This window comes from Pyrus communis, chromosome 6, assembly GCF_041283825.1.
Source record: "Pyrus communis isolate YQ-2024b chromosome 6, ASM4128382v1, whole genome shotgun sequence".
Lineage (NCBI taxonomy): Eukaryota > Viridiplantae > Streptophyta > Magnoliopsida > Rosales > Rosaceae > Pyrus > Pyrus communis.
The window spans coordinates 6,321,304-6,338,992 of record NC_142570.1 but is presented as its reverse complement, the minus strand read 5'-3'; the positions used below and the strand labels follow the sequence as shown (position 1 = coordinate 6,338,992).

General features: G+C 35.3%; 2 protein-coding genes, 1 long non-coding RNA gene and 1 other non-coding gene across 13 annotated transcripts; 1 reads left to right on the top strand and 3 right to left on the bottom strand.

Moving 5' to 3' along the window:
* Positions 1-582: 582 nt before the first annotated feature.
* Positions 583-685, bottom strand: LOC137711758 (U6 spliceosomal RNA). The gene has a single exon (XR_011065106.2). It is a non-coding gene; the product is annotated as a U6 spliceosomal RNA (small nuclear RNA).
* Positions 686-1,321: 636 nt separating this feature from the next.
* LOC137711521 (CASP-like protein 1F2) lies at positions 1,322-2,524 on the bottom strand. Its single transcript, XM_068450760.2, has 3 exons — positions 2,152-2,524; positions 1,921-2,044; positions 1,322-1,630 (listed from the first exon to the last, which is right to left on the bottom strand). The coding sequence occupies exons 1-3, from the start codon at positions 2,349-2,351 to the stop codon at positions 1,409-1,411; spliced, it is 546 nt and encodes a 181-aa protein (XP_068306861.2). The 5' UTR covers positions 2,352-2,524; the 3' UTR covers positions 1,322-1,408.
* Positions 2,525-9,588: 7,064 nt separating this feature from the next.
* Positions 9,589-15,769, bottom strand: LOC137711531 (uncharacterized). 10 transcript variants are annotated; one of them, XM_068450771.2, is made up of 6 exons: positions 15,424-15,713; positions 13,013-14,721; positions 12,660-12,911; positions 12,020-12,100; positions 10,422-10,964; positions 9,589-9,892 (listed from the first exon to the last, which is right to left on the bottom strand). In XM_068450771.2, exons 2-6 carry the CDS (start codon positions 14,294-14,296, stop codon positions 9,809-9,811), a joined length of 2,244 nt encoding a protein of 747 aa, XP_068306872.2. In that variant the 5' UTR covers positions 14,297-14,721; positions 15,424-15,713; the 3' UTR covers positions 9,589-9,808. The 10 variants fall into 10 exon arrangements, with proteins under 10 accessions (XP_068306872.2, XP_088551727.1, XP_088551726.1 ...); XM_088695601.1 differs by having other exon boundaries at positions 9,589-9,866; XM_088695600.1 differs by having other exon boundaries at positions 9,589-9,900; positions 13,022-14,721.
* On the top strand, positions 11,739-12,028 carry LOC148696179 (uncharacterized). Its single transcript, XR_015963502.1, has 2 exons — positions 11,739-11,859; positions 11,931-12,028. It is a non-coding gene; the product is annotated as an uncharacterized LOC148696179 (long non-coding RNA).
* Positions 15,770-17,689: the final 1,920 nt, after the last annotated feature.

Below are 17,689 nucleotides of genomic sequence, written 5' to 3'. Positions count from 1 at the left end.
GAAAGTAGCACTTGTTGTGGCTTCATGAATGGAGCACTTCAATTGTTTTTTTGGGTGTCACTTGGTATTTTTCTGTAAAAGTGTTTCTTGTAAGTAGCATCTGTTACATGGTTATTTCATGGAGCATGTCAACTCCTTTTTTAAGAGGCACTTGCATTTTTCTTAAAAAATTGGTGTACTCCAAATACTAGAAATGCTTCTGACCATAAGTGATTTTTAAAAAAGTATTTTCAAAACGAGCTCTTATTGTAGCTAGTTCCAAATGAGAATTATAAGATTTGGTAATGTTAATACTAAGTAAATTCAAAAAATGAATTCTACAGTTAAATCCGAATATATTTCTTACTTAACTAGTGTATTCCCTTTGTTAACATTAACAGCAACACTTTTGAATTAAACTATAGAAAGAAGAAATATAAACTGTTAAGTATCATATCAAAGAATAGTCAAAAGAAAAAGAACAAAACTTGAAAATATGAGACACATGAATTAAACTATAGAAAAGAAGAAAAACACCGTACGTATAAACACCAGATGCAATAATAGTTGAAGGAAAAGAAGATCGAAACTCAGAAAGGAAAAAATAATTTAGACCATTTCTCGATTTATGCATGTCATCTTTGCATAGGAACCATGCTAATCTTCTCTATATCATTCTAATTTTATTGGATGACCCCGAAGGGAAAAACTTACTTGCAGGTGAGTGCTATATAAAGCCTAACGAAAGAAGTCTTCTGGCCGACGTGGGACTGTTAGCTCGCCTCCACGTCCTCGAAACGGCACTCATGATATTGTCGTTTATGTGCAATTTACGAATTTGATTGATTCCATACATACTTTTGAAACTAACGCATCTTTGTTTATTTATTTATTTATTTTTTTTTAAACAGGGTTCTTGAAACCAAATGTGAGTTGAAGTGTTTTTTTTTTAATTTTTAAAGATGATATTTAAAATTACTCTGATTTATGAAGTAGAGAGTTCGAATTATGGTTAAATTGATGAATACTGTATTTACCAACTGATTCAACTCACGAAGGAAGTGTTTTTGATAAACCCGTGTTAGTGGAGAGGGTTAGATAAAAAGAGGACTCAAGCTCAACCAGAGTTGTCCCGAGGGCAAGGCGACCAAAGCCATGTACCATAGTCCTCAGTTTGAAACAAACCTCATATTTTTTTCATACCCTAGATGGTAAAATGAATTAGAAAGTTTGATATATAGTCTCATTAATTTATTAAAAAAATGTATTAATTAAGTTAAGATATTAAATTAGGAGTGCCTCATTAAACTCTCTTAGGCCTCAGTTTGCATTGGGACGGCTCTAGCTCAACATTTTCTTATATATCACATTGCAACTACCTCCATCACGCTCAACTTCCTTTACAACAACAACAACTTAATTAGAAGATCTAAACCTGAATCTTTCTCGACTTGGTTGCAGAGCTGATGGTGAGCATGAGCAAGAAAACGAGAGACAAGTAAGAGAGAACCACAGAATCAGTCCCTCTTTTGCAGAACTTCCCAAAGTGATCACAAATTGGCGCCCAGCCCGAGTGGCTATTCCCATATTGCCCCACGTACCCTATTGCAGTTGCAGCTGAGCATCCAGCCATCAGCAAACACAGCATTACCTGTCGGACGAAAGAAAGATTCGAACTTGAGACATCTTTTTAAAAAAATAAAAAAATAAAAAAAAAAACCTGCTAGACTAATAGTTCGTTGATATACAATAATTTTATGCTCGTAAAGCCGAGCTGGCATACCAAATTGTGTAGGAACAAGATATTGTGGTCCGAACTAAAAGATTCGAACTTAAAATCTCTTTTTGAAAATTAAAAAAAACGCAGAGAACTCGGCTAGACTAATAATTATTGGTAATAAGGAAAATTATGGGTGGAAAATAAAATCCGAATTGGCATACCAAATCGTGTAGGAACAAGATGAAGTAGTTGGTAGGATTCGAGCCATGGCGATGGATAAGGAAAACGAGGAACAAGGAGAGCAAGCAGAAGGCACTCACAACAGCATTTGCATAAGCAAAGAACCTGCAAAAATACATAATATATATGAAAAATTAATTAAACAAAATGGGAAAAAAAATTATTTTTTCTTTTGTAGGGCAAAATAAAATTGGTCTTATATCTCATCTTACTTGAAGGTAGGTGAATAATAATATCGAGCATCAAATTCTATGCCAATAATCTGACTGCTCTGCTTGTTGGTGACCATCACCCAAGTTGCAGCCAATGTAGCAGTCATTGCGACAGTTCTCATGAAGATTTGGACTCCAAGAAAAATCTTTTGGGTTTTCAGAGGTGCGTTTTGCTGGAACTTGGAGTCTGTGCTGGCCATGGTGAAAAGTTCTTGGGTTGCAGAAAACAAGGAACAGAAAATAAGAGCTGAAGGGAAAGGATAGGGGGCAGATATTGAGTAGTGTGTGGAGATAAGAGGAACATTTATACAAGTAAATGGTGATAGGAATCTTTCGAGAGTGGAGAGTTATGGTGTTGGTGTGACTTGTCAACTCAACCGCAAATTAAATTTTTGGGTTTCCATTTTATCACATTTGCAGAATTTTGGCATGGACAATTACATGGTTTTTCTTAGTTTTAATGCAAGGATATTAAGAGAAAAAAAAAATTCGAACACAGGACTTCTGACGAAAGAATAAACGTTCTTAACCATTTAAACTATTCTTTGACAATGACATTGTTAAACTTAAACCCAGCGATTCTCTTGAAATTTGGTTTGATATTTGCATAATGTTATTTAGTTTTGATTATTTATTTTTTACAAACAATAAGAGAATTACGCTAAATTCATTTAAGATACGGAAGGAAAAAGATTCAAACTTGAAAACGATAAAATATATTGCTCTAACTAGATCTAAATTTATGACTTAGTTTTTATTATTACCGAGTTAATTTCACTCAATTACCCTTGGAGTGAGTGATGATGCTCCTAGAGCATTGAGAAATTCAGAAAAGTTTGTCAGTTTTTGAAGAGAGAATTACAGCCATCTGCCAACCATGTTGATGTCATGTGAATGGTTACTGCTTTTAACTTAGTGCTGAGCTAAAAAACAAAATTATCAGTGATCTGTAATTCAGGATCTCATATGTTGAATTGGAGTAGTTATTTATTCCCCTTCTTCCATGTATGGTTTCACAGTTACTACCAACAAAGAAGGTAGATCAAGAAAAAAAAATTTACCCATAAAATGTTTATGTTGTTAGATTGTGAATCTAAGTTACTCATACATTTTGTTTTTATCTATACGTGTGACCTATATTTAAAGTCTAACAACATAAGTATTTGTGTATACTTATATTTGACAACATAAGATGTTTATACTGTTAGACATGTTACTAAACTATTAGCTATGTTGTGACTTATATTCAAAGTTTGACAACATAAGTATTTGTCCGATAACATTAGTTTGACAAAAAATATCTCGCTGTGAAATCTCAATACCATATTTACACACCAATTCAAAAGTTTACCTTTTGTTCAAACATGGCATTTACTTCATATATACAACTTTAAGCTTTGAACCCATAACTTGTCTATCTATTTTTTCCACTCGTTCAGTAAAAAGTTACAAACCCTTTACTGGAAAGTGGAAAACCACGATTTCTCTTGCAAAATTTACTGCAGCCTAGATTTGGATGGCCAAACTGTGCAACATTTTTGTCTTTAAATCGGTGGAAATCATGTAGGTTTGATCAACTTTCCAACCTTTCAGATAAAAGGATGCTTTCAGGATGGGAGTTTTCTCAAAAGCTGCAACCAATATAAATAAAAAGAGGTCGACACGACACGTTTTGGGACTCAGGATACGGCCCCCTAACCATATTCAATGCCATCCATGGTTTTTTAAGTTACTAGGTTGTGGTGGCCACTCCAATCATATTTATCTATGTACGAGGCCCATGTTTGGCATGTTGCATTATAGAGACTAGACGGAACCAAAATATATGTATTCATGTCGAATAATAAATTGCTTAAGGGGTTGGATAATGCTATATGAATCTTATCACGTAATTTATTAGGGTAACGTTTTCTCATCAGAGTTACATTGTTAAGCAAATTTATGTTTAATTATGTTGTTAAACTGTTGTGGTATGATAATATAAATACTATGGGCTCATTTTTTAACAAGTATTTGGTGTTTAAAATTTGATTGGATTGAATAATACTATATGATGAATTCTATCACCTGCTCCATTAGGGTAGTGTTCTCTATTTTTATGTTGTAGGGCAAATGATGCTTATGTTGTGAGACTATTGTAGTGTATAAACAATTGGTTTGTCTTTGTATGAGTCTAGGTTTAGATTTAGACTAGATTGCTTAAAATATTGGATAATACTATATAATGAATCTTATCACATGCTCGTCTAGGGTAATGTTCTCTATCAACTTTATGTTGCGAAGGAAATGTATGCTTATGTTGTTAGACTGTAGTCATTTGACAATATAAATACTATGGGCTTGTCTTTCCGTGGGATTAGGCTATGATTAGATTGGATTGAATAACTCACTGTATTTAAAATGTTTAAGGAATTTTTCAAGATAATTGTCCAACTTAAAAGTAGATGATGTATAATTCATAGATAAACTTATTCCTTTATGGCTAATACATTCATTATAGGGAAGTGATCTATGTTCACCTCTTTCTGGCTTCTGCAGACTCGTCTAGCTTATGACTTTTTATTTTTCTTTGATTTGTTCAATATAATGACCAAAAAAAAAAAAAACGGATATGTAATTTGCCTACGTTCTAATCCTCTCGGAAAGAAAAAATAATTTATGATGACCATCACACATACCTTTTTATCTAATCTAATTCTATCCTAAACACCAAATGAACTTTGTATCTGACAAAAGAACATTTTTTCTGCCATTATATCCGAAGTCTAAATATAAAAATTCAAACTAACAAAAACGAAAAATAAGCCATATCTAATGGAAACGTAATTATTGTTAAGAGTAGCTAAGATTTATAGATGTCATTATTCATTTGATGGAACAAACATGGCGTGAGGTAAGTGCACTCCCTTAATATATGGTTCAAACTTCACATCTTTGTCAAGCAATCTTCCTTTGATAAATACTAAAGATATTCTCTCAAAAGTATAACTCTCCATCACCTTATGTTTTTAGCACAATTTCCGAACCAACATTATAAAATATTGTATCAAAACATGAGGTAGCAGAAAATCTATGAAAAATCTCATTTTGAGAGAGTCTATGTCTTCTTAGCATTTTTCTCTTCCTTTTTTGCCCTCTTTGCCACTATATATTGGTTATGTTGTGTATATCCTTCTGCAAGCACTTGAGACACATTTATTTCAAAATCTGGTATAAATTAACATCTAACGTACCAATATAGTATCCAACTTCAGGATGGAGGTAAAAGATCCAATCATATTAGACCATAAATCTTACTACACTATATGCAATCAGTGTTGTAGAATCCAACATATATAGGGTGTGTAAAGCACTAGGTAGGTAGATTTGCTGGCTAGGTTTCACTATCAAGGTGCAATTTTGACTTTCCACCTCAAGAAATTAGGTGGGTTTTGAAGTAATACCAAAATTAGTGGAGTGCAGAACAACCGTCTGAATTTTTCAAAATGGCCAAATCAAATCAATTTGGTGGTTCAATAAGTTTTTACACTTAAAAAAGTATAATCTTGAGTTGAGCCGACTAAATTCCTGTTTGAAATTGCCTAAACCGAACCAAACATAACCAAGCCTAATTTACTTTCATTAAAATGAAATAGCAAGCTCCATCCCGATAAGTTGGCCAACCTGAGCCTCACTCATTCATTGGGTCTGGTCTATTTTGAGCAAGCTCCATCTTCTTGTAAGCAATTGTTATTTTTGTGATATTTCTAAAGTCTCTCGACCTCATGACATTATTTTATAATTTCTCTTTTTTCGGTCTATTAGCAAAGAAAGTCCAGTCAATACTTCATTTTGATTCTCAGGGGTAGTTAACTCTTTATGAAAAAACTATGAGACTCCTCAATTTGTAGCACTTTTTATTTACTTCCTAAATTCAAATTTGTACTTCGTTATTTTTAACAAAGCATTTTCTCCAATTTAGTAACCAAATATTTTGCTTATTTTCTTGTAGCTGGACCACTTCTTATAATTGTAGACAAAGAAGAAGACGGTTCTTTTATCTTTCATTGAGTTGGAGATAGCAGCACCTGTTCACTTAAGTACACGCATATATGTTGTAGCACACACAGCATAATTTATGGTATTTATCGTTATGAATCACAATCTTATTTGGGTGCGTATAATTTTCTATTTGCGATTTCCATGAGTTCTAACTACATGTGTCAGATTGTGATTTTCAGATACCAAATAATATTTCCTAAATCATTGTTGTTACCAAATACCATTACTATCAGATTTTTTGGGATGCTTCACACTTTCTTTCAGCTTAATTAGAATCCTCATATAAGAGCTGCTTGGAATCGCTGTGCATGGAAGCAACCACCTCTCTCTCTTTCTTTCAACGCCACCCTCTAAAACCACAACTTTGCTCTCACATCTTCATTTTAAAGTTATCGCATTACCACTTCACAAATTGAATTGCATTGTTTTGCGCTTGTAAACTTAATATGAAGTGTTCACTCATTCCTTAACAGCTTAAGTTAAGAGGTAACAAAAATCTTTTCAACTAAAAGTCCTAAGTTCGATCCTTATTCCCTACTTCTTTATTGCGTCATATACAAACTAAGATTAACTGACCTTGTCATATATTATCTATGTACAAGGCCATGTTTGGCATGTTACATTATAGAGACTAGATGGAACCAAAATATATGTATTCATGTCGAATAATAAATTGCTTAAGGGGTTGGATAATGCTATATATATGAATCCTACCACGTAATTCATTAGGGTAACGTTTTCTCATCAGAGTTATATTGTTAGGCAAATTTATGCTTAATTATGTTGTTAAACTGTTGTGGGATGATAATATAAATACTATGGGCTCATCTTTTAACAAGTGTTTGGTGTTTAAAATTTGATTGGATTGAATAATACTATATGATGAATTCTATCACCTGCTCCATTAGGGTAGTGTTCTCTATTTTTATGTTGTGGGGCAAATGTATGCTTATGTTGTGAGACTATTGAAGTGTAAAAACAATTGGTTTGTCTTTGTATGAGCTCATTTAATATCTAGGTTTAGATTTAGACTAGATTGCTTAAAATATTGGATAATACTATATAATGAATCTTATCACATGCTCGTCTAGGGTAATGTTCTCTATCAACTTTATGTTGCGAAGGAAATGTATGCTTATGTTGTTAGACCGTAGTTATTTGACAACATAAATATCACGGGCTCGTCTTTCTGTGGGACTAGGCTATGATTAGATTTGATTGAATAACTCACTGTATTTAAAATGTTTAAGGAATAAATGAAGATATTTGTCCAACTTAAAGGTAGATGATGTATAATTCATAAATAAACTTATTCCTTTATGGCTAATACATTCATTATAGAGAAGTGATCTATATTCACCTCCTTCTACCTTCTGCAGACTCGTCTAGCTTATGGCTTTCTAAATATAAAAATTCAAACTAACAAAAACGAAAAATAAGCAAATATCTAATGGAAACGTAACCATTGTTAAGAGTAGCTAAGATTTATAGATGTCATTATTCATTTGATGGAACAAACATGGCGTGAGGTAAGTGTACTCCTTTTATATGTGGTTCGAACTTCACATCTTTGTCAAGCAATCTTCCTTTGATAAATACTAAAGAGATTCTCTTAAAACTATGACTCTCCATCACTTTATGTTTTTAGCACAATTTCGAATCAACATTATAAAATATTGTGTCAAAAACATGAGGTAGCAGAAAATCTATGAAGAATCTCACGTTGAGAGAGTCTCTGTCTTCTTAGCATTTCTCTCTTCCCTTTTTCCCCCTCTTTGCCACTATATATTGGTTATGTTGTGTATATCCTTCTGCAAGCACTTGAGACACATTTATTTCAAAATCTGGTATAAATTAACATCTAACGAACCAATATAGTATCCAACTCTAGGATGGAGGTAAAAGATCCAATCATATTAGACCATAAATCTTAATGGAGGTAAAAGATCCAATCATATTAGACCATATATCTTACTACGCTATATGCAATCAGTGTTGTAGAATCCAACATATATAGGGCGTGTAAAGCACTAGGGAGGTAGATTTGCTGGCTAGGTTTCACTATCAAGGTGCAATTTTCACTTTCCATCTCAAGAAATTAGGTGGGTTTTGAAGTAATACCAAAATTAGGAGGCAGAACAACCGTCTGAAATTTTCAAAATGGCCAAATCAAATCAATTTGGCGGTTCAATAAGTTTTTACACTTTAAAAAGTATAATCTTGAGCTGAGCCGATTGAATTCCTGTTTGAAATTGCTTAAACCGAACCAAACATAACCAAGCCTAATTTACTTTCATTAAAATGAAATAGCAAGCTCCATCCCGTTAAGTTGGCCAACCTGAGCCTCACTCATTCTTTGGGTCCGGTCTATTTTGAGCAAGCTCCATCTTCTTGTAAGCAATTGTTATTTTTGTGATATTTCGAGGGTCTCTTGACCTCACGACATTATTTTATAATTTCTCTTTTGTCAGTCTATTAGCAAAGAAAGTCCAATCGATACTTCATTTTGATTCTCAGGGGTAATTAACTCTTTATGAAAAAACTATGAGACTCCTCAATTTGTAGCACTTTTTTTTTACTTCCTAAATTCAAATTTGTAGTTTGTTATTTACAAAGCATTTTCTCCAATTTAATAAGCAATTATTTTGCTTATTTTCTCGTAGCTGGACCACTTCTTATAATTGTAGACAAAGAAGAAGACGGTTCTTTTATCTTTCATTGAGTTGGAGATAGTAGCACCAGTTCACTTAAGTACGCGCTTATATGTTATAGTACACACCGCATAATTTTATAGTATTTATCGTTGCAAACGAATCACAATCTGATTTGGGTTTGTTTAATTTTCTATTTGCGATTTCAATAAGTTCTAACTACATGTGTCAGATTGTGATTTTCAGACACCGACTGGTATTTCCTAACTCATTGTTGGTACCAAATACTATTACTATCAGATTTGTTGGGATGCTCACACCTTCTTTCAGCTTAATTAGAATCCTCATATAAGAGTTGCTTGGAATCGCTGTGCATGGCAGCAACCACCTCTCTTTCTTTCAACGCCACCCTCTAAAACCACAACTTTGCTCTCACATCTTCAGTTTAAAGTTATCGCATTACAACTGCACAAATCGAATCGCATTGTTTTGCGCTTGTAAACTTAATATAAATTGTTGTCTCATTCCTTGACAGCTTAAGCTAAGAGGTAACAAAAACCTTTCTAGCTAAAAGTCCTAAGTTCGATCCTCATTCTCTACTTCTTTATTGCTTCGTATACGAACTAGGATTAACTGACCCTGTCAAATGACACTAATCTCGATTCTTTTCTTAAAATAATCCCATTTTACATGGAAAAAAAAAAAATTACAGTTTGGTGGGTGGTTGGAGGGGAAGAATGATGTCTGAAAAGTGAAATTCATTCGGATTGGAATCTTCTTTTTACTGTTCTTTTGAAATTTACTACATTTTAGGGAAGTCTCTGCAGTGCCCTTCTTCATAAGTACTAGCCATGGCTGAATTAGCTGATATAATTCCACAAACTTGAAACAAATTGCTCTCAGGGTGCCTAGTTCAAATTCCAAACGAAAACTCCAAGCTTTAGTCTCATCGACGAGTTACGGACTCACGGGGTTGGTTTGTATTCCAGTTGGTTAAGACCTTTCACCTGTGCGCCGGCTATCCTGCGTTCAACGACTCCCCTTTTTGCCTACATTGCTTATAAAAAGAAATTATATATGAAAAAAGGAGTTAAGGACTAGATGGAAGTGTCTATCAAAGTGATCATATATCTACAAGCATTTAGAACATATTTAATCGACTAGTTATTGATAATTACAATTATTTACAGATTGAATGGGGAATTGCCCCAAAGACTGGGAGATTTGAACTGAATTTACAGCTATCTATTTTAGCAGAGAATTCCTATGCCTTTAGTTGCTGATATCAAAGTATTTCGGATCGGAAGGAAAGTGATATTCCACATGTAACTGCAAAACGAACAACATGCGTAGTTGGATTACGATAAGGGTCTCAAGACTGTTTCATGCCTGGAAACAAAGTGAAGAACTAGGATTTATAAACTTATCGAAACCAAAACACAGACAAGTTACGCGTAGTTGAATACTACATTGTTCTATTTACTTCCGCGGATAAATACGAATCATGCAAGATTACATGCACACCAACATGGAAAACATCTATAAAGCAAATCAATATATAAGGTGTGGTGTATGTACCTTGCCCTCATCAGCATCTGTCTGGCGTTGAGGGAACACGACCCTCAAATCATTATACAAGTAGAAGCGCCTCTCCCCTTCAATGTCGATACTATTTGTCGCTTGTCCAGATGATGGATCTAACTTGCATCTCTGGACTGACCTCGAACATTTCTTAGGAAATAGGCATGAGAAACGAAGGTGAAGAGCATAACGCAGAACGCCAGCACCAGCACCAGCAGTTTTCTTGCTCATCTTTGAAGGGCTATGCACAGAACTACTTTTACTAATCTCACTGGTCTTTTCAGACGTACAAAGGCTACAATCACTGTGTTCACTGTGATAACAGGCCTTAGTGCGTTCTCCCTCTCTTTGGTACCGACTAACTACATCCTTAAACTTGTTTGAATCCGCACCATTGTCGCTAAGCTGCAAAGAATTTGCAGCATCTAGGATCGAAGATGGTTTGGCATCATTTTCTTTAGCAGGATCTGCATGTCTTCCATTCCCGGCCTTAGAGGCTGTATCAGATGAGGCTAGAGTGATCTTTTGGCGCAAAAACGTCTGTATTTGATATGAAAAAAAAATTGACTTATGTATAAGATCTCAGTCAAAGAAAAACCTAACAACTGAAGCAAGCATATTCCATGTAAAATTCTACAGAAGCCAAAGATTAAGCTAGAAAGTCTTTATTTATGCTTCATATATAATACGCGTAAGCAACAACATGAATTTTTTTTAATTATACACCAACATGTTCAGCCACAAAATCCTCAGTTTGAGCTATGGACTAATATGCCTTGGCTAGCCTGTTCACAAAATATGCAGCTTGAGCCATTTCAAACCAGCTCATATACAACGGTATATATAGATGGTAGCTTCTTGATTTTACGACAAATGATGACAGATTTATGTTATCAGCTTAGCGAGATTTTACCACCTATATAAACATATAATGGTTGGGTTAGTTAAGGCATACTGGGTTTGGATATTCCAGGAAAAAATGCATTCAGGATGGACTCAGGTTGGGATCGTATAGTCGTATTACCTGTCTGAGCTTTGGGCTGACCTAAATTGGCCTAGAAGTCACCTGAACCCCTTCAAACCCTTTTGCTAACTAAATTCTAATTTGATTCACGCACTTGCATTTTTGTGCTTTCCCTACCTCTGTATATTTCCTCATACACGGTCAAGTGGTAGCACTCATATCTGACTACTTCAATGAAGTCAAGCAGTGTCAAGAGACCAGTTCCTAATTATATGACTACAAATGCTTTTACAAGTCACGCAACGCCCTATTAAGGAACATTATTTATATCCTATAACAGGTAATACCTGTTGGAAAAACCTTGCCATATCCAATTCCATATCAAAGTGCAGATTCACTCGAGACAGGTTTAACTTCAAATCATATTCACTCAATACAGGTTTAACTTCAAATCATATTCACTCGAGACAGGTTTAACTTCATATCAAAGTGCAGATTCACTCGAGATAGGTTTAACTTCAAATCATATTCACTCGAGACAGGTTTAACTTCAAACCATGACTAACACATTTATCATGCACAAGAATTGTAAAAACTGATATATAACGATTCCCCTATACTTCCTGACTACCTTGGTTCCAGCTGGCATGTCATTCAAATCATAATTACAGAAGAAGGTGTGAATAGGTGTCTTCTCTGGATTGCTGAGAACCTGCCATAAACAATTCACATTCATGAGTGTATGACCAACCATCTCTTGGTCTGACTACGACCAGATGTCATTCGATACGTACAACTAGGAATTATTTGATAGACATAATCAGTATGAATATGATCATCCAAGATTTCAAGGCAGACAATCCATGCATCCATATTCTTATCATTCATTTTGTTAGAAATAATTCACCATCCAACGTTACTTTTTCCTCGAAATCAAATTCCACAGCTTAAGCCCATGAGAGTGACACATCCACAGCCATACAAACAACTATTGATGATAACATAAATTGTAATTAGCATATCAAGAAGGGAATTGTTAGTAACACTCCAAAAAAGTCGTCATGCATCCACCCCTCTTTATCTTTTCCACTATGAAGGAGTGCATGATGACTTTTCTGAAGTGCAAATAGCAGCTCCAATCAAGAATATTAAGATCTCCTGTTATTCTAAAAAGTTCCTAAATTCAATGCATTTCTGTGGATAGAACTGAGAGTCTGAGACCATCTGGAGTTTCTGATATTTCATTATATTTGGATTAATATTCTAATTACCAGTTGTATACGGCCTTTCATGGGTATTCTCAGACGGTTCTTGTCTGCCCATGAATCATCCATGCTAAGGCTCCTCTTCATCCTGGGGCTTCCATACTTGTTTGGTGTCGTACTTTCAGCAAGACTAATTGATGAATAATATAGTAGATAGTTATCTCCATCCACACTGGTCACTGCAAATGGAAGTTTCTGAGGTTTTGGCGAGAAATTCCCCCCAGTGACATTCAGAACAGCAAGAAAACCATCAATTCTCTGCAAATGGGAAGTTTCAAACACAAAATAAATTCAATAACAAAAATTGATACACTATGGAACTCAATAAATATAACATTACTGTTCAGATGGAAGCGAACCTGACTAACCTTTGTTGATAATAATCGACCAGACAACAGGGATTCCTCAAATGAACCAACCAATGACCTTCTAACAGGCAATCCAGTCAGTGATCGTACTAATTTAACACATTTAGGATTAGGTTTCAAGTCCTGACTCCAGTGCTGGCCCATCCCAGAAGTAGTACTCTCAGAACTAAAGAGGTCAAACTTTTCCTGCAGAACATCAACGTCTTCCGATGATTTCCTTAGCCACCTAAAAGCGTCCTCTTTCCAGGATGAGGAAATGCCTGCGATCGTTCCATTAAGTGACTGTTCTATGTCCTTCAGGGTTATATTGTTATCATCTAACTTTGGCGTACGAACCCTGCATGATTCTCCAGGTTTAACTCTTTCAGGAAACTTAGGACCAAGAGGAGATAAAGAAAGTGTAGGCAACACAACTTTACTTGAAGATATGTCTATAGCACTTGATTGTGACCTCACCTTAATTGTTTCTCTAGAGTAATCAAGTTCGGATGATGATATGAATTCATTCGGAGATCGTGACTTCTTGTTTTCAAGCAAAGGACCACCAAATACAAAAGAAGAGTTTGTATTGCAGTTGTGATCCGGTGATCTCTTCCACTCCGGGGAACAAGATGCAGACCAGATTGTAGAATTGCAACAACTGGAGTTGCCAAGATGAGCTTTCTTATGCTCTTGCAACATGGGATCATTAGAACTACCGTTACCACCCCAGGAGCCACTCTTATGAACCCTGTCCGCAATCTCTAGAGAATCACCATTACACTGATCCTGGAGAAGCATTCCATTCAAAGGAGACAATAACCGCTTCCTGAGTGCTGACCCAGCAGCCTCAGTTGTGTCCCCTGTGACAGTCACTGCACTTGAAGAGTATTGGTCTCCATTAAATGAATTAAGAGGAAAATCTAATATTCTTGGTTCAAAACCAACAACCCTAGGAACAGGTGTCTGAATATTCTGCCCACTTCTCTGACTTAACCAGTTGTTTTGTTCTGAAGAGTTAATCTTCAATGCATGCATGCATGATCTACTACTATCTTTACGAGAATTAGAAAAATCTGGTTTATTTGGAATCTCCGTGATGGATTTCCTATGGAATTCTCCAAAAGAAGAGCATGTGAAATCCACCTGCACATGATTTCCCAGGTTTGCTCCATGCACCCCACTTAAATCACAAGTGCTCATGCCAGCAACTCTAGGTTGAGGTTGCATAAATGTGCACAGTGATGCTGCCACTTCCTCGGCAATGCCGCTAGGAGACAGTTGAGGTAATCCCATCTTCAAAAATTTCAAGGTGAAGTGCTTTATTTAACTTGACTTCTTTTATGTTGTGTTTTCTTTTCCTGCTTTCTCAGTTGCAGTCATGCATAAAAATCAAACTGCATTTCTGTGTTCTGAGTTACCAAATGGTTCCAAGTTGCCCAACCATTTCCGTGCTACCGCAGACATTACTTGCCTCAGTCCCAACCAAACCCCCCCCCCCCCCCCAACTAAAGAAGTAGTTATAAATTTCTAATACCAGAAGCTACGATACTATCCCTACCACATGCAGCTGCAACTCAACTATTTCTCCATCGGACATATGGGAAATCAAGCAGAAATCAGGATCTCAGACGGGGCAGGTAGAAAGCCATGTTTTCTTCACTCCAGCTAATGATGGGAAATAAGTAGTTCATGGCTTTCCATAAAACCAATGCAGCGTCCTGGAATTATCAGCTCAGTTAGAAAGTGGTAATTGACAACCAAAAGGGAAAACTACACATTCATACTTCAGATTCTTTTATCTTTTGCCCTTCCGGCTTATCATTTCCAAAAAACAGACAAATAAAATATAGTGATCCCCCAACTTAACAAAATACAGAAACCAATCAAATGACTGAGACTCCAAGAAGTATATCCCTTGAAATACTCAACAAAATAGTAGCACTGAATAATTTCAATGTGGCCAGCTTTGATTCATACGGGATTCCACATCCAGTGAGCCAATGAAGAATCTCCGAAAACACGTACTCGAAAATAAACAATTTTCAACAACACAATTGTCAAAAGGCCATTCGTATGGCAATCTCAACAAATAAGTGCCACAATACAAGAAGTCAACAACCCAACAAATTCCAGCTACAATTTTCGCATGGGTCCAATTGGTTGCTCAAGAATTATAGAACATCAAACAAGATACATCTCCATACATAACTGATTATTTGTATTTTTAGTACATAGAACTTTCTCAAATGTTTAATTCTTTAACTGTTCAACATAAACAAACAAAGAAAAAGCTAAAACCTTTCTTAAGCTGATCAATCCAAAACAACCATTTCTTTTCAAATTTCAATCCAACTACTAAAATCTCAACAACCCAAAAGAAATACAGGAAAAACATATGAACCCAGAATTAAATTTCGAACCTTTTCCTCAGAAAACTAGAAACTGAAAAGCCAGACGCCAAAAGCACTTATTGGGGTTGTATCAAAAATCAGCAGGCTTATCCTTCTTTCTTCTTGTCCGAAAATCTTTTGTTTTGGTTGCAATTCCTCTGGTTTGCATCTGTTTTCCTTTTTGGTGTGAGAAAATGGATGTTGGGTAGTGATTGAAGATTTGGTGTTGGCCTCCCAATTTTGTTGAATAAATAAAAGAAAGAAAAAAGTAAAAAAAATATTGTGGGTCATCAATATCGCTTAATCCCGAATTTTCTGACTGGGTGACTGCGGTTGAAAACCAAATCACATGTTGGTTTGTTTTCTTTAATTTCCTGTGTAATGTTGTTGGCATGGAATTGTTTGTTGGCAAATCCAAACCTCAAACGCCAAAGCCAAAAGCCGAAAGCCGACAGCAAAAACCAGGGGCTCTCTGTGAATTCATGTTGCGGCTCTCATTCTCCCGTTATTACATCACATGTCCTGTCTACCTCATGGACCATGCCAACTTTGTCTCTGCACAGCTTAGTCTCTCTCTATGCTGCACAAATTTTTAACTTTTTATTAATGAAAAAAATCGAAAAATTGTTGTGTATGTAAATGGTTATTTTGGGAGCTTTATATATAGACAAAAAATTTTATTATATTTCAAGGAATTTGACTAAATTTTAAACATATTAAAGAGAGATAAAAATATAAAAACAACTAAAGTTCAGCCTAAAAACATTAAAATAATGTGTTATAATACCAGTCATAGCCCTATGACTTTAGCGCTGTTAATAGAATACAACCCTTACAACTCCAACAAAATTAATATATGTCATAAGCTCAACTCATCATCGATTATTTCTGCAGAATCAGTTTTGAAATTATATGTAGAATCAATTTGTATTGTTTATTACTAGAATTAGTTCAACCCGTCCTCGATTATTTTTGCAAAATCAGCTCAACCTGTCTTCGATCAATTTTTGTAGAATCAATTCAACCCGTCTTCGATGATTTTTCCAGAATCCGTTCAACCCGTCCTCGATCATTTGTGCATAATCAGTTCAACCTATCTTCGACCATTTTTGCATAATCAATTCAACATTTCTTCGAACATTTTTGCATAGTTCAACTTGTCTTCGACCATTTTTGCAGAATCAGTTCAACCTGTCTTCGACTATTTTTGCATAATTCGTTCAACCCGTCCTCGATCATTTTTTGCAAAATTAGTTCAACATTTCTTTGACTATTTTTGCAGAATCAGTTTAACACGTCTTTGACCATATTTGCAAAATCAGTTCAACTCGTCTTTGACCATTTTTGCATAGTTCAACCCGTCTTCGACTATTTTTTCAGAATCCGTTCAACTCGTCCTCGATCATTTTTGCACAATCAGTTCTACCCGTCCTCGATCATTTATGTAGAATCAGTTCAACCCGTCTTCGATCATTTATGCAGAATCAGTTCAACCCGTCTTCGACCATTTTTGCAGAATCAGTTCAACCCGTCCTCGACCTTTTTTGCATAATCGGTTCAAACCGTCTTCGACTATTTTTGCCGAATCAATTCAACCTATTTTCAACCATTTTGCAAAATCCATTTCAACCCATCCTCAATCATTTTTGCAGCATTAATTCAACATGTCTTTGACCATTTTTGCAAAATGAGTTCAACCCATCCTCATTTAGATTTGCACAATCAGTTCAACCCCGTCTTCGACCATTTTTTATTTATGAGTTCAACCTGTTTTTGACTAGTTTTTGTACAATCAATTCAACCTGTCTTTGACCATTTTTGCAAAATCAGTTTGTATAAATTATTGATAAATTTTTTTCGTTAACAGAGGTTGAAATAAAACCCTTAGAGGGACTACGGTTGCGAAATTGTCTGCAATCTAGGCATGGTATTGTGAAGGCTACCATGAGTTATAACTTAGACGACGTTCGCGTTGTTTTTTGAGTTTCATTGCAGTTTTTTTCAGCATCAACTACTTCAACAAAATTAACATAACTGAAAATTTCAAATATTTAATTTAATTTTTTTTTCCTATCTTCCTCACTCACACCCTGCCCGATAAATCCAAAAGCTTGGCCTTTCAAACTTGTTCCCAAAATTCTAGTCGATTTTCTAGCTGACCCGGAACCATGGCTTCCATGTTTAAGTAACTTAATGGAAATTCTCTCCATTAAGTCCAAAGATTTAAGTATGTAACTAGAAAGAAAAGCACAAAATTTGAATCAAACCCATAATTAATTTGCTTCTATGTTTCTCT